This window comes from Herpailurus yagouaroundi, unplaced genomic scaffold (assembly GCF_014898765.1).
Source record: "Herpailurus yagouaroundi ecotype Mexico unplaced genomic scaffold, PumYag 188, whole genome shotgun sequence".
NCBI classification, from domain to species: Eukaryota; Metazoa; Chordata; class Mammalia; order Carnivora; family Felidae; genus Herpailurus; species Herpailurus yagouaroundi.
The window spans coordinates 30,174,270-30,187,835 of NW_024412419.1; the positions used below are offsets into that span (position 1 = coordinate 30,174,270).

General features: G+C 44.4%; 1 protein-coding gene across 6 annotated transcripts in view; it reads left to right on the forward strand.

Annotated features, from left to right (window-relative positions):
• The window catches only part of CRIM1 (cysteine rich transmembrane BMP regulator 1), a 194,203-nt gene that overhangs the window by 161,664 nt on the left and 18,973 nt on the right, over nucleotides 1-13,566 (forward strand). For 5 of the 6 annotated variants that reach the window (XM_040496503.1, XM_040496499.1, XM_040496502.1 and 2 more), the window contains one exon: nucleotides 430-651. The exons of the other annotated variant lie outside the window; for it this stretch is intronic. In XM_040496503.1, the coding sequence (XP_040352437.1) occupies nucleotides 430-651 (222 nt within the window). The remainder of the gene's footprint in view (nucleotides 1-429; nucleotides 652-13,566) is intronic. 6 annotated transcript variants of the gene reach the window in all.

Here is a 13,566-nt window from a genome sequence, read left to right on the forward strand (position 1 = left end):
GCCATTAAGTCCCATTAGCCACAACCAGGTGACAGGGCCACCCTTAGTTGCAGGGGAGACTGGAAAAGCAGGGAGCAGGATCGTCTTGTTTGACTTACACCTGTTGTGATCCAAACCCTCCACCACCCACCCCACCCCCCCAAAACCAGGATTTGGGTAAGCTACAGAGGAAGAGTAGAGAGGAGGTTGTACAGACAACTAACAGAATCTCGGTAACAGGTATTTTGTGGTCCTTATTGTCTTGCGTTCCAAATTCAAGACCCTGCCCAAGTCAGACTTGCCATTTCATTCCTGAGTCACTTTTATAGGAGGCACACCGAACCACACTGACTGAGTGTGCTTTTTATGAGACACGGTGAAATTCGCTATGTTGCACAGGTGGCCTATAGCATCTCCTTTTCTCTGCTGACCTTATGTTCGTTTTTCCAGATGAACCTCTTCAGCCTTCCTCATCCCATAATGAGAGCGTGCCTAGTTACTGCAAAAATGATGAAGGGGATATATTCCTGGCAGCTGAGTCCTGGAAGCCTGACGTTTGTACCAGCTGTGTATGCATGGATAGCGTAATTAGCTGTTACTCTGAGTCTTGCCCTTCAGTATCCTGTGAAAGACCTGTTTTGAGGAAAGGCCAGTGTTGTCCCTACTGCATAGGTAAGACCACGAAAAAAACATCTTGGGTTTCTACCATTGGCCACTAAATCTACATTGACAGCCATTTGCCTAGATCAGTTAATGTTTCTGACATGTCACACAGAGCCAAAGCGCTAGTTTCAGGAGGGTGATGGGGAAGACATGTTCGCAAGGTAAAACATATTAAGAATAAAGAAATGCTCTCTCAGAATGCCATGATGTTATAGCACTGTCATGTTCTATTGGGCTCCTTTGCTGTTCCAGGATTTTCAATATTCAGCTCCCTTTCTCCACCCTGTTATTTACAGCGGTCTTTCTGTTCACAGAGAAACACCATGTCCCATATTAAGGTACACTTAGCACATAGAGCTCGCTGCTGCCTTGACATCAACTGAATACCAAATACTGATTTAGTGTCCCTGGTATTCCTCTGTCTGCTGACACTTAGTTGATTCCATTTAAACCAAGCAGTTGTCCATGTTGAGGGCTTTCGGGACACAAAGTGAGGCCTGAGAAACTGACAGAATCCTCTCCTTATGACCCATGGGGATACAGCTTTTCAGCAGGAGACATATGTATGTTTGCCCCTGACGTCTATGCTGAAATCGGTCCTATGGATATAAGCCAGATGCTGTTCTGGAGTCCAGAAGGCAAGGCTCAGACAGCTGGCAACTCTAATAAAAGCACAGTCCCCACTCCCAAGGCTCTCACTCTCTTTCATTGCTTTTGTATTGAGTAGAGCTCATGAAGTCAAGTGAAAGACAATGTACGCCTCTCAAGCCAGTAATGAACGTGTAATCAGAGTAGCAGGTGAAAAATTAGGCAAGCCGTATTAATTGCATGTATTGTGCATTTACTGTTGGAGATTCTTGCATGCTTTCTAGATACAAGTAATTCTGTATATTTGGGATGATACTTGAGGAATAGGAGATGATCTGGCCACAGTGCTTTGTACCAGTTTCCAAAGGAGAACCGATGAATGGCACTCAGGTACCTGTTGGCCACAACTCAAGCTTATCAGGACAGCTCCCTCTCCTTGACTGTGTGACCTCTGGCCACAACAGGAGGCCACTTCCTCTGAGTCTTATTTTGTGTGTTGGTATATAAGAGATGCAGAGATTCTAAAAACACAATTTCTTCCCTCAGGAATTTTACAGCTAGATTTTTCTCAGTATAATGGCCATAGAGTATTAAAATGTATGTTTGAATGCTGGACTCCCTTTTTTTAATAGAGTGACCGCTTATGTAATTTATTCTTCAAACCATGATGCTTTTGAGAGAGAAACAGGGGCTGTTAATTATGATGGGACAACAGCTCTAGACCAGGAGTATCTGAAGCAGATCAGGACCTACGGTTGCCCTACCTTTTAGTGACCAACACATTGGGTTCTTCTGTAATACCCATAAGCTTCCTAGCCCCCAAGTGGAGCCAAAAACAATGTGTCAAGTCATACATCCAACTTAGTGCTGCTTATTTTTTCAAAGAGCTGACCGGAATTTAGACAAAAAAAAAATGGCACTGCCTTTGGTGAGATATAAATAAAAGGCGTAACTAGGCCACCATTTCAGGCTAGGGGATTAGCAGAAAGGAGAAATGTACAACCACTACAACTGCCACTACCATATTTAAATATCAAAACTCCAGTACAGGGGTTTTATGAATCCACCAGGGGCACTTGGATCATACTTAGAAAAGAAACCAGGGCCCAGGAGGCTGAGAATTCCATGTTACCTTCAGAGGAAAGATCTGACAGTGAGTCTCTTGTGTGTTGAAACTTCTCAGATTATTTTGTTTAGATAAAAAAAAGTTCTTGTGTTTTGCTGCTTAACCGGTAAATTTGTAATTAGTAAATTACTGAACTAGTACATTTGTTTGCATATAATAAATAGGAAATCACTTCTTTTTCAAAGCCAATGTGACAAATTTAAACTCATGAAAAGAAACCTAGAAGCAAGAGTAGTCTATGTCTTTCTCGGTTTTGTTTTTTGGTTTTTGGTTTTTTGTTATTTGTGGGGCTTTGGGGTTTGCTTTTGTTTTTGATTTGTTTGGTTTGTTTGGTTGTTTCTTTGGCCTTCATATTTCCTCTTCCAATTCTTGCATGATTTAAACTGTACATTCTTCTTTAGTGTGGACAGTTAAATGCCACTTTGGTCCACATTTTTTACTTTGATTTTAAGTTAGTTTGCAAGCACTTTCACTACATTTTTGTTCATACAAGCTCATAATAATAAAGTGAAATTGTGTTTCAGTGGCAGGTGTAATTGTATTGTATATAAATCTAAGGCTTATCTTCAGGAGAACAAATTGGGGAGACTGAAGATTTGATGAGTAATACTGTATACTTTTATTCATTCATCTTAATGCTTCATACATGTTGTTCTATTATTAAAATAGTCACTGAGCCCCTTCTGTATACATCATACATATTTTGCAAGTAGCCTTATTGGATTAGTCTTCATCCTTTCTCCCCCTTACGTCCAAGCATACAAAGTCAAGTTCAGTCCCTGACTGTGATATGCAGATTCCCTATCTGACTCTCCAGTTAGCTCCCTTGGCCTCTTCAGGCTTGTTCTCTTATCAGCTTCCCGTCAGCCTGGTCCCTTGTAAGGGCTCCAAGCCCAGCAGCACTAGCACCCTGCAGGCAGTTACCGGCTGTGCCTCAGTGGCAAAGCTTGCGTCACCATCCAGAGATCACTAGCAAAGAAAAAGACGGGCCATCATTTTGCATGTCCTAAAGCACCACATTATTTGTCCAGGAGGCACAGAGGACCAGTGCTTGCACAGTCTCCTGCTTTGGGCTCTCTCTGTTTGAAACCAGCTCTTCTTAACATAGATAATCTGTTCCCGGGGCCACGTGTGCCTCACCCCACCCAGCCTGCAGTGCTGACCTCACCATGGCCATGGGTCCTTGAGTGAACTAATTAGATCTCTCAAATACAGATTTCCAAAAACCTCAAACCTGCTTTTAATCTGACCTTTTTTTGTAGTGATAAAACCCCTAACCAAAAACATGCTTCCTTCACCTTGCAAAGTATCCTTTTCTCTTACCGTAAGAGAATTGAAAAGTGGTGATCCTACGAAAAGTACTATAATTACGAATATTTGTGTTCTTTTCAGCTAAATTATCAAGTCACTAATGCGCAATGATAATGCTTCTCTTTTGATGTGTGAAGACCTCATATTATGTGTGCTAATTTAATAGAATGTGTAATACAGAAATAATTAATAGGATTGATGATTAATTTTGAGAAGTGAACAGCTTTGTCTCATTACTGATAATACCCATCATTTGGGAATTCATCCTCGTACTAGAAAGAAACTAAGTAGTAATTACCCAATCATTTTAGTGAAACATTTTCTGATTCCCTAATTTTTTTATATTCCAGTTTCCTACGCAAATACACACGAATTTAGATTTTATTTTCAGAAGCTTTTTGACTGTTACGATGGCTTACAGGATGGGGGGAGCAAGAATCAAAAGATGAACACATAAATCAGGTGAAGATAAAAGGTGTGGTGGCAATTGTAATGTGTGATGGCAGATTTGATACGTGGTTTCTCATAAACAGCAGATGCCCTCACCGTGACACACTTCACCACGCACATGTGGCCTTACCACTGACTGTATCCCACATGCCATTCCGGACCCTTCCTAGAGCAAAAAGAATTCCAGTGAGGTCTTTATTCCATCCCTTCTCCATGACAGTTAACAATCCAGCCCTCACACAGTCAGTGCCTGTGGGGATGCCTGCCCTGAGGGTGATGCCCTGACCGCATCCCCCTCGCTCTGCTCTGATGTTCGTGTTGGTGATGCTTCTGCCGAGAGCCAGACAGCTTCTTTGCGGGGCACCATCAACATTCCAGTGGACCCTCAACCACGTGCAGGGGTTTAGTCATTCCCGGGCAAATACTATAAAGAGCGCTACATTCATCATGAAGATTTTTCTGAATTCAGCTCGTGGGGTCTCCAAGCCTATATTGTTGCAGCATCATGCCTGCTCTTGACTTTGGACATTAAGATGCACAGGTGTGCCCCTCAATCGAGCCAGTCTGAACGGGACCATTCTCGGGTAGGCAGCCCCTGTGTTGGCCCAGTCCTGTTATTACTTAGTGCATACAATATCGTTTCGAAACTTAGGATTTGGCAGCAATGTATTTATTTCTTTGTAACCATGTGTTACTTTAGAAAATATTTGAGGTCAGATATTTAAAGTCCTGTGCTGGCTGGAAATCTGTGAGTCCGTGCATCTTTTTCACTTGAGAAGTTTTTGTCAAAGGTTAGTCGCTTGTGTGTATTTGTGTGTGTGTTTGTATACGAGAGGTATGAAATTGTGTATTTGTATGTTATGAAAGTGTACATACAAGTTATAAAATGTGTACGTGTGATGTGAACAAAGTTAAGGTACCCCGATTATATATCTTTAAGTCTAGTATCTTTTAAGTGTTGCTAAGTATCCCGTATCTTTAAGAGTCTGTGAAAATGATTTTCCTGCAGACTGATTAGAGATTAGCTATTTTTATATTTATTATATATAAATATTTGAGGTAGAGCTTTTATGTGGAATCAAGGTGGCTTGGCACACTCCACTGGTTGCGATGGTTATCATTCTATTTCCTCTCTATTGTGATCTTCAATTAGAAGATGATGAATAATATTTCTCCTTAATAGAGGCGCTATCTATAGTTTCTATCAAGTCAGTCTATTATACAGCATTCATTTTTGTTTAGTTTTCTGTTTATGATAATGTTAACTTGTTTAGCTATCTCTCCTTAGAGATTACAAATATCAATAGTATCTCTTTGGAACATCTGTTGATCGTTGTGTATTTAACTCCGCCCAGGAATCAAACATAGCAAATACTTAATTCCTCATCTCTAAGACATACAGTTAAGTCACACACACACACACACACACACACACACACACACACACACACACACTGGTGAGGGTACTTAAGTCGACACGGCGTGAGCGCTCACTTGGGTCAGTACAGTTACAGCTCTTCTAACAGTGCAGCTGATCTGGGCCACATGCCAAATCGATTCTGATCGCTCCCTTGAAAGATGGCACCTGCCTTCCTGCAAGAGGTGGTGTACCTTGTCCTGCACTCTTACCTTAATCGCCCACCACTGCCTCATCACCATTTGTGGTCCACGTGGAGACAGCGTACTTTCTAAGGCCCCGTAGCACAGCTGCTTGGGGCAGTGTGCCACCCACACACCTCAGAGCTTCCCAGTCCCTTTCATGCTTCCGGGTGTCGCCAGGGGGGAGAAAATGCAGCTCTTTTGGTTTTTGTTTACTTTGAGAGGCCAGGCCCATTTGAGGAGTCCGTGAACTTGCAGTGCACGATCCACCGCGAGTCCAGAAACAGAGCCCATGGCATCTGTCATCAGGGCACATCACCGTCAGGAAGAGCCCCGTCTGCTTCCCGCACATCCTTCAGAGCTCTGGGCTCCTGAGGTCCCAACACGGCAACCCAGGCGGTCCCAGAAGGTGCCGATGTGATTAAACAGAAGGGAAGGGGAGCCGGATGCTTTTCTGCGTGCTGTTTAGAGAGTGAATGGCTGCAGACGTTCTGGTGTCACATGCTGTACTGACTTTGGAATGGGTCTCAAGTTGCCACAGCAGAAGTAAAGAGTGATTGGTTTCAGTTGGTCTACCCTGCACCCTGGGAAGCACCTCATCCTGCTCATGCCATATGCAGCTTTCTCTTTGCACCTCAGTGTCCTAGGCCTTAGCTGTGTAAACAGAAATTCCAGTGGTTCCAGCTGGGTAAACCTCCGAGTGGCATTGTCCTTATCTGGACACCAGCACAGTCTTATTTTCAAGAGGTCTGTTGCACAGAAGGGAGCCTGGCACTGGTGTCTTTGCCTCTTGTTTCCGTCCAGGAGACCAACCCTGATTTTGGACTCTCGAGTGGTTGGGGGAAAGACCCCCCCCTTCCCCCAATATGGAAGGTTATTTCTGATAAGGAAATGTATTCAGACCTGAAGTCACTCAGCAGACCCTCTGGAGGCTGCTGGCGGGGTGTTTGGACATTGGGCTGTGACGGCAGGACCCGCTCTGGGTAGTCCATTGGCTTCCTCCTCAAGGTTTGCGTAACAGAATTCTGTACTCTTTTACATAGAAAGCTTCCCTTAGGTCATACAGCAAGTATTATGTTTTCCTTATCTTCATCTTTCATTGTTTCTGCCTTTTAGACTACATTATGTGTTTTCAAAATGGTTTCTGTATATAATCTCCATGAAGGATTGTAGGCCTTGTAAGAGATGGGACCTCAGTTCAAGTTGAAAATGGAATATTTCCTTGAACTTCCATCCATGAAGTGCTTAATCGACCCACAGCAGACACTTAATGCATGGATTAAGTCCCATTACTGAAAAATTCTGTCCTCTGCATGCTGTGGGAATCAGCCACACGTCCTCGTGTTTACCAGTTTGAGGAGGTTTCTGTTCATAGAACTCAGGAAAATTTATAATTTTTCCAGTAACTTTATTTCCTATTTTCTCTAGTATGTTGAAGAAACCTGAAAGGCCTCTTTGGCTTTTATAAATGCACCTAGACTCCCACCCCGAGAAACAGAATAAAATAAAACACAAATGGACTTCCAAGAAGGGTCTTAAAATGGTTGTCAGGTCTGCTTTCAAAGTATGTTAAGACATACAGAGAGGTAGGTGTTCACCTACATGGCAATATTTGTCTCAGGTTTTGGTTTCTGTTTGTTTTGTTTTTTTGGTCTTTGTTTTTTTTTTACAAAAATGAGTTAAGAGCAGATGTTTTATTTACTAGAAGCCAAATGTTATAAGGTACTCGGGTTTTGAGTCAAATCAATAGATATTTTTTGCATTTTTTAGCCAAAAACATTTAATCATGTGCTGATAGGATTACAGTGTATTAGATCTCTGCCTCTCTGAAATTATCTAGACCACCTGCATCTGATTTTAGCAAGACATCAGTTGCATTCTGCTTTTCCATTCTTTTTCCAGTCAAGTAAGGCCCAGCGGGCCAGCACATTCAAACTCCACCCTCATCTGTGCCCACCAGCCTCCGTGAGTCGCTTAGTGACCTGGGAATTATTTGCTCGGATTCCTTCAGCGTTGTGGTTTGTTTCCTCTTTACGTAAACAAAAGTAGAGCTGGTTTCTCAAACAGGAGGACACACAATCGATCTCTTCTCCAAAGGGAGAGTTCATGCCCAGCATGTGCCCACCTTTGGGATATGGAAATGAAGGGGATACCACAAGCCGGGGATTTGGGTATTTTACCGGCTAAAAGAAGATAAAATATAATAGTAGCGTTCTATTCCTCTGCGGCAGTTAGAGAAAGGTCGCTGCAGTGCCACGTTAAATTTATAAGCTAAAATGTTTGAAAGTACCTCCCGGGTACTTCCTCAGGTCAGCTGCGTCCCTGGTGGTTCTTGACTGCCTCTTCCACTCCCTTGTCTGAATCCCCTGTTCCCCGTAGGGTGCCCCATGGCTTCTCACACCTGCCGAAATGATCACACTAACGCTCTCTGTAAGTCCCTGGGTGGCAAACTTAGGATACCAGATAGCAGTATAACATTGTTAGCATGGCCTGCAGGTTTGTGGGTCTGGACCTGGGAACCTGGGAAGCTGATGAGATCCGCCAGATCCAGGAGCCTCTCGTCAAGGGTGGAGACCTCATCTGCCTTGTGCACCGCTGTCTCCAGCGTGCCAGCGTTCAGGACCATGCTGTGCACAGCAGTGTGGCAAAAGGACAAAGCACCCCTCTCCACTACTGCCGGGGATTACTTTGCAGTAGGACTTAATCCGAGAGTCAGAACTGCATTTAGTTTCTTGGCCTGGGATCCCAGAGCGAATTACTTTTCAGGACTCTAAACAGTACCCTGGAGATTGGAGAGAGCTGATGCCTTTGGTAAAGCCACCTGCTTTCCTCCCAGGAAGTGACTCCCACACTGACACTCTGCCTTCAGGACTGGCACACCCGCATTTAGAACCTCCAGTGTCTACACAGGAAAGTTGTCTCCTGGCAGCAGTTGAAGAGTCGAGTAGAGCGTAGTTTCAAGGGCATCTTACTTTTCAGATCCATCCACAGAGGCAAGTGGGGAAACAACCAGGAGATGCTTCCTTTTCAGAGGCCAATGTATATCCCTCATCATGGTCAGGGTCAGAGGCAGAGCAAGGCCTGAGCTCCCACATCGGGGGCTTCTGAAACACTGAATGGACCTTTATAGAGGAAGCAAACAACACAGCTGTGCATTCTGGGGTTTCCCCACCTGTTAATTAGCTTTATGGTGTAATGGGAAGATAGCTTGAGAGCAAAAGCAAAGTCCCAACTTTAACAGCCTGTTAAGACTTCTTATCTTTAAAAGAAGTGAGATGGTGAAGTTTAAACAGTGGGAGAAGTCAGATTGAAAGGAGTTAACATTTCAAGGCCTTTGCTGCTTCTTCCTCCCTTTTTGTAGGAACCAGAATCAGGGAAACTGGAAAGAAAAACAAAAATGCAGAGTTCTCCAAACTGCCCCCACGGAAAGACATGGCATACTTTTATCGTAGTCATCCGTGATGCAATATAATGTTGCTTATATTTGAGTCCAAAAGAGACAAGACCCGTGTCTGTGCGCTGAGTCACACGACCCCACAGAAGGAGCTGCTGTGCACGAGTTCTCCGGGTGCCTGACGCGGCGTTGGTGAGGACTCCAGCACCAGGTCTCCTTCCTACAGTAGAGACTTTGTTTCTGAAGGAGGCCCAAAGTCCTTCCAAGCCTGGTCTCACGGATGAGAGAGGCCAGAGCCGAGGAAACAAAATACCAGAGCTGCTCTAAACCAAGGAGTGGCCATAAAATAGTAACTGTCTTCATTGCATGGGTCAAAACCTGGCTGTGGACGTCTCTGCCAAAGGAAAATTCCAGAGCTGTGTGAGGCAAGGGCAGTATTGCTGGGATACGTTTATAGCCCTCTGCAGTGACTGCTTAGAAGAGGAGCACATTTGTTTGGATATATAACTCCTGATGTGTTTGTCCTAAAAATAACCTGATTATATTAGTGTCATATCTCATGTTTTTCTTGGAACGTTCTCCTCTAATCCTCTTCTTCCGAGAGAGATGTTAAATAGAGATGTGCCTGAGAAAGGCCATGGGTCCTCAGTAACCACTTCGTTATCTCTGTTCCTTCGTAGGACTGTGCCAGATACGTGAGGCAGTCAGTTAAAAGGTAAATTACCTTTGAAGACAAAAACCTTAAGCCCCAACAAATGTAAGGGGTAGGAAAAGTGCCCATTTGCTAGGTAGTAAGTAATAACCACGTTCATGTGTCTGACACAAGGAGGTATCCTCCCTGAGGTTATCCTACTGGGTACATGGTGGGCAGAAGGTGTGGGGACTATGCAGCCGCACCTACAATGTTCCCGTCCTGGCCTTGCCACCTCCTTGCCATGTGTCTTGGGCAAGTCATGTAACTTCCCCTTGCCTCACTTCTCTGAGAAATGGGGGTAATATCCTGTCCCCTTGGGCTGTGGAGATCAAAACGGAACTGGCTCATATAAATCAGCACAGTGGCCCATACATAGTAGGCATTCAGCAAATGGATTACTATTATTGGATATCAAAGAATAAAAATCATGTCATTGTCAGTGTAAACAAACCAGTGGGAGTGATAAATAGAACAGTCAAATGGCATGGCCCACTCAATAGCCAAATATAAACTGTGTAGACCACTTTTAGTTGAAGGTTCCCATGTCTCCATTTCTACATCCTTCTTCAGCCAAAGTGCTTAAAATGCTTTTGTATGTACTTCCAACTAGACTGTGCTCTTTCCCCTAAAAGACTATGGTGACTATGAGTTAGAACCTCAAATTACATAGAATGGCCACCACGTCTTCCTGTAAACCGACTTGTTTCTAAAACTCTCTGACCGTTCTCAGATTCACCCAAATGTGCCGTGGAAGGAGGTGTTACAACCAGTAACCCAGAAAAGAAAGGGCCTGTAAGAAACAGGAGGCTCCAGAATCCGTCAGCCAGCACAAATGACTCCGTGCTCTCAGGCCTCTATTTAGATCTTTGCCTTTCAGGTGACATGTAGTCAAAAGCAGAAATATTTGTATAAAGCCTCATTAACCAAACTCTAGTTGATTAATCTGGGCCACGTAGCAGCCACCCTGGAAACGATTAATCAGGGCCCTCCTAAACCAAGAATCCTTCATTTATTTCACCCGAAAATTCAGTAGAGTCTTAAAGGTGACTTCGTTTTAAAATGTGTTTGAAGAAACAGACGAAATGTATCAATTTTGTGGTTCAAACTGGTCAGATGTGGAGATACCGTAGAAAACCACTCCTTGCAAGCAGTGGAGGGGAAGTGTCTCCCCGTTCCGGTCTCTGAAATGGGTCTCTAATCGTGGCTTGAAGTGCCTGTCCTCAAGCTTGCCACTCCTGGCAAGAGCACGCACAGCTAACCGTGGCTTACCCCGAGGCAGCACGTTGGAACCAGCATGGCCTTTCCCTGAAGGCATTGTCTTCTTTCCAGAGAGGACCGGGCACATTGGAGACCACATGAAGAAGGTTCTGTGTGTTCCTGGAATAGAAGGAAAGGATCCAACCATTAAGTAGACCTCGTTGTAAAGAACTCGAGCCTTGCAGTCAGATGGAGTCAGGGTGTATGTGGGCTCCACCACTTACTGGTTTGGTTACATCAGGTCCCTTCCGCCCTCTAAATCTGCGTTTCCCCAAGAGTAGACTAGACTGCCCTACCTCTCGGGGTTTCCGCGAGCCCAGATGGCGTGAAGCCCTTCAGCACCATGGATGCTCGGCAGGTGCTCTTGGGTCCTTCAGTATTTGGCTTCTAGATCCTTCTTTCAGAACCATCCGGTGTTTCTCTTTATCTCTGCCATCTGCCTCTTCTGACCTTCAGTCTTTAAGAAGGTCAGCTCTGAGAGTGCTGGTCGCTTGGTTCTTAGATCTCTTGGACTTCTGAGCAGACTTTGAGGTCCCTCAGTCCTGCGGCCAAGTCCCTTCCAGGGTCTTTTTTGAGGCACTGGGCCCCTTTTAACTCTCTGCCACCCCCAAGGAGAGACTCCTTCTTTGAGGCGGGGCTACCAGCTACCAGTCGACTGGCATCTATCTCTCCATCCTACCCACCACCACCCCCCCAGGTTTTCTCACAGTTTTATTGAGAAAGAATTGACGTAGATCACTGTGTAAGTTTAAGGCATACAGCATGATGGCTTGAGTTACGTATATTGCGAAATGATTACCACTACAGATTTAGTTAACATCTCATGGATGCAGTTAAAAATTTTTTCTCCTCATGATGAGGACTCTTAGAATTTATTTCTTAACAACTTTGCCGTCTCCCACACAGCAGTCTACTTAGCTGTAGTCGTCGTGTCGTACGTCACAACCCTGGCACATATTCATCTTATAACAGGAAGTTTGTATCTTTTGACCACTTTCTCCACTTCCCCCTGCCCCCACCCCCCACCTCTGGTAACCACAAGTCTGATCTTTTCTGTGAATTTGTGTTTCATTTGTTAGTTTAGATTCCACAGTTCAGTGAGTTCATGTAGTGTTTGTCTGTTTCACTTAGCATAAGACCTTCAGGGTCCATCCATGTTGTCACAAGTGGCAGGATTTTTTTTCACTTTTCATGGCTGCATAATATTCCAGTGTGTGTGTGTGTGTGTGTGTGTGTGTGTGTGTGTGTGTGTGTGTATAAAACACAACTTCTGGGGCGCCTGGGTGGCGCAGTCGGTTGAGCGTCTGACTTCAGCCAGGTCACGATCTCGCGGTCCGTGAGTTCGAGCCCCGCGTCGGGCTCTGGGCTGATGGCTCAGAGCCTGGAGCCTGTTTCCGATTCTGTGTCTCCCTCTCTCTCTGCCCCTCCCCCGTTCATGCTCTGTCTCTCTCTGTCCCAAAAATAAATAAAAACGTTGAAAAAAAAATTTTTTTTTAAATAAAAAAAATAAAACACAACTTCTTTGTCCATTCATCCATCGATGAATGGGTTGTTTCCATGTCTTAGCTATTGTAAATAATGCTGCCATGAACATGGCACCCCCAGTTTTTTAGACCTACGAAGATAGCTTACTTTTAAAAAAATTATTTTAACGTTTATTTTTGAGAGAGAGAGAGACAGAGCATGAGTGGGGGAGGGGCAGAGAGAGAAGGAGACACAGAATCCAAAGCAGGCTCCAGGCTCCAAGCTGTCAGCACAGAGCCGAGCGTGGGGCTCAAACTCAGGAACCGGGAGATCATGACCTGAGCCAAAATCTGACGCTTAACCGACTAAACCACCCAGGTGCCCTGTAGACTTAGTAAAATAGCTTCGTAATCTCAAATTGGAATTAACTTAGGTGAAAATGACCTTGAAAGCGAGATACTTCTGAGGTAATCTGTGACGAGCAGAACTTAAGTGGAATAGAGGGAAAATGGTGAAAGTACCTGAAAATTCAGTCCATGGCAGTCAGCCCCCTCCCTGAAGGGAACCGCTTTGCTGTGACCGCTGAAGCCCAGAGACGCTGGACCCATCTGAACCCTTCTCTGAGCCAGAAGGTGTGATGCATTTCACTGCCTGCCCTGTCATCACACTGCTACTTTGAGTTCTAAATCTTCATTGAATTTAGGAAAAGATACATTGTTGTTACAAAATCAAAGAACTTCAGTTTCACCCAATATGTAGTCAGAGTTCTTGGTTCAACCCATCATCTCTAAGGCATTCAGAGTAGCTGCTCTCATACCGTTTTATAAATTTTCTTTTGGACAATGATCTCCTTCACTGCCTGATGTTGTAGCTCAGGATTTGATCTTTGGCATTTCCTCCATGGCTTGGTTTTCTTACAGTCTGCTGAAATTCTCCAGAGTGGGCCAGTAGCATCCAGGAAGCACCATACCGCGTGGCCAGGTTCTTTAGAACCAGGCTCAGATTCAGCTCTTCCCCCTCAGTATTCTCGGGTGTGTCTTG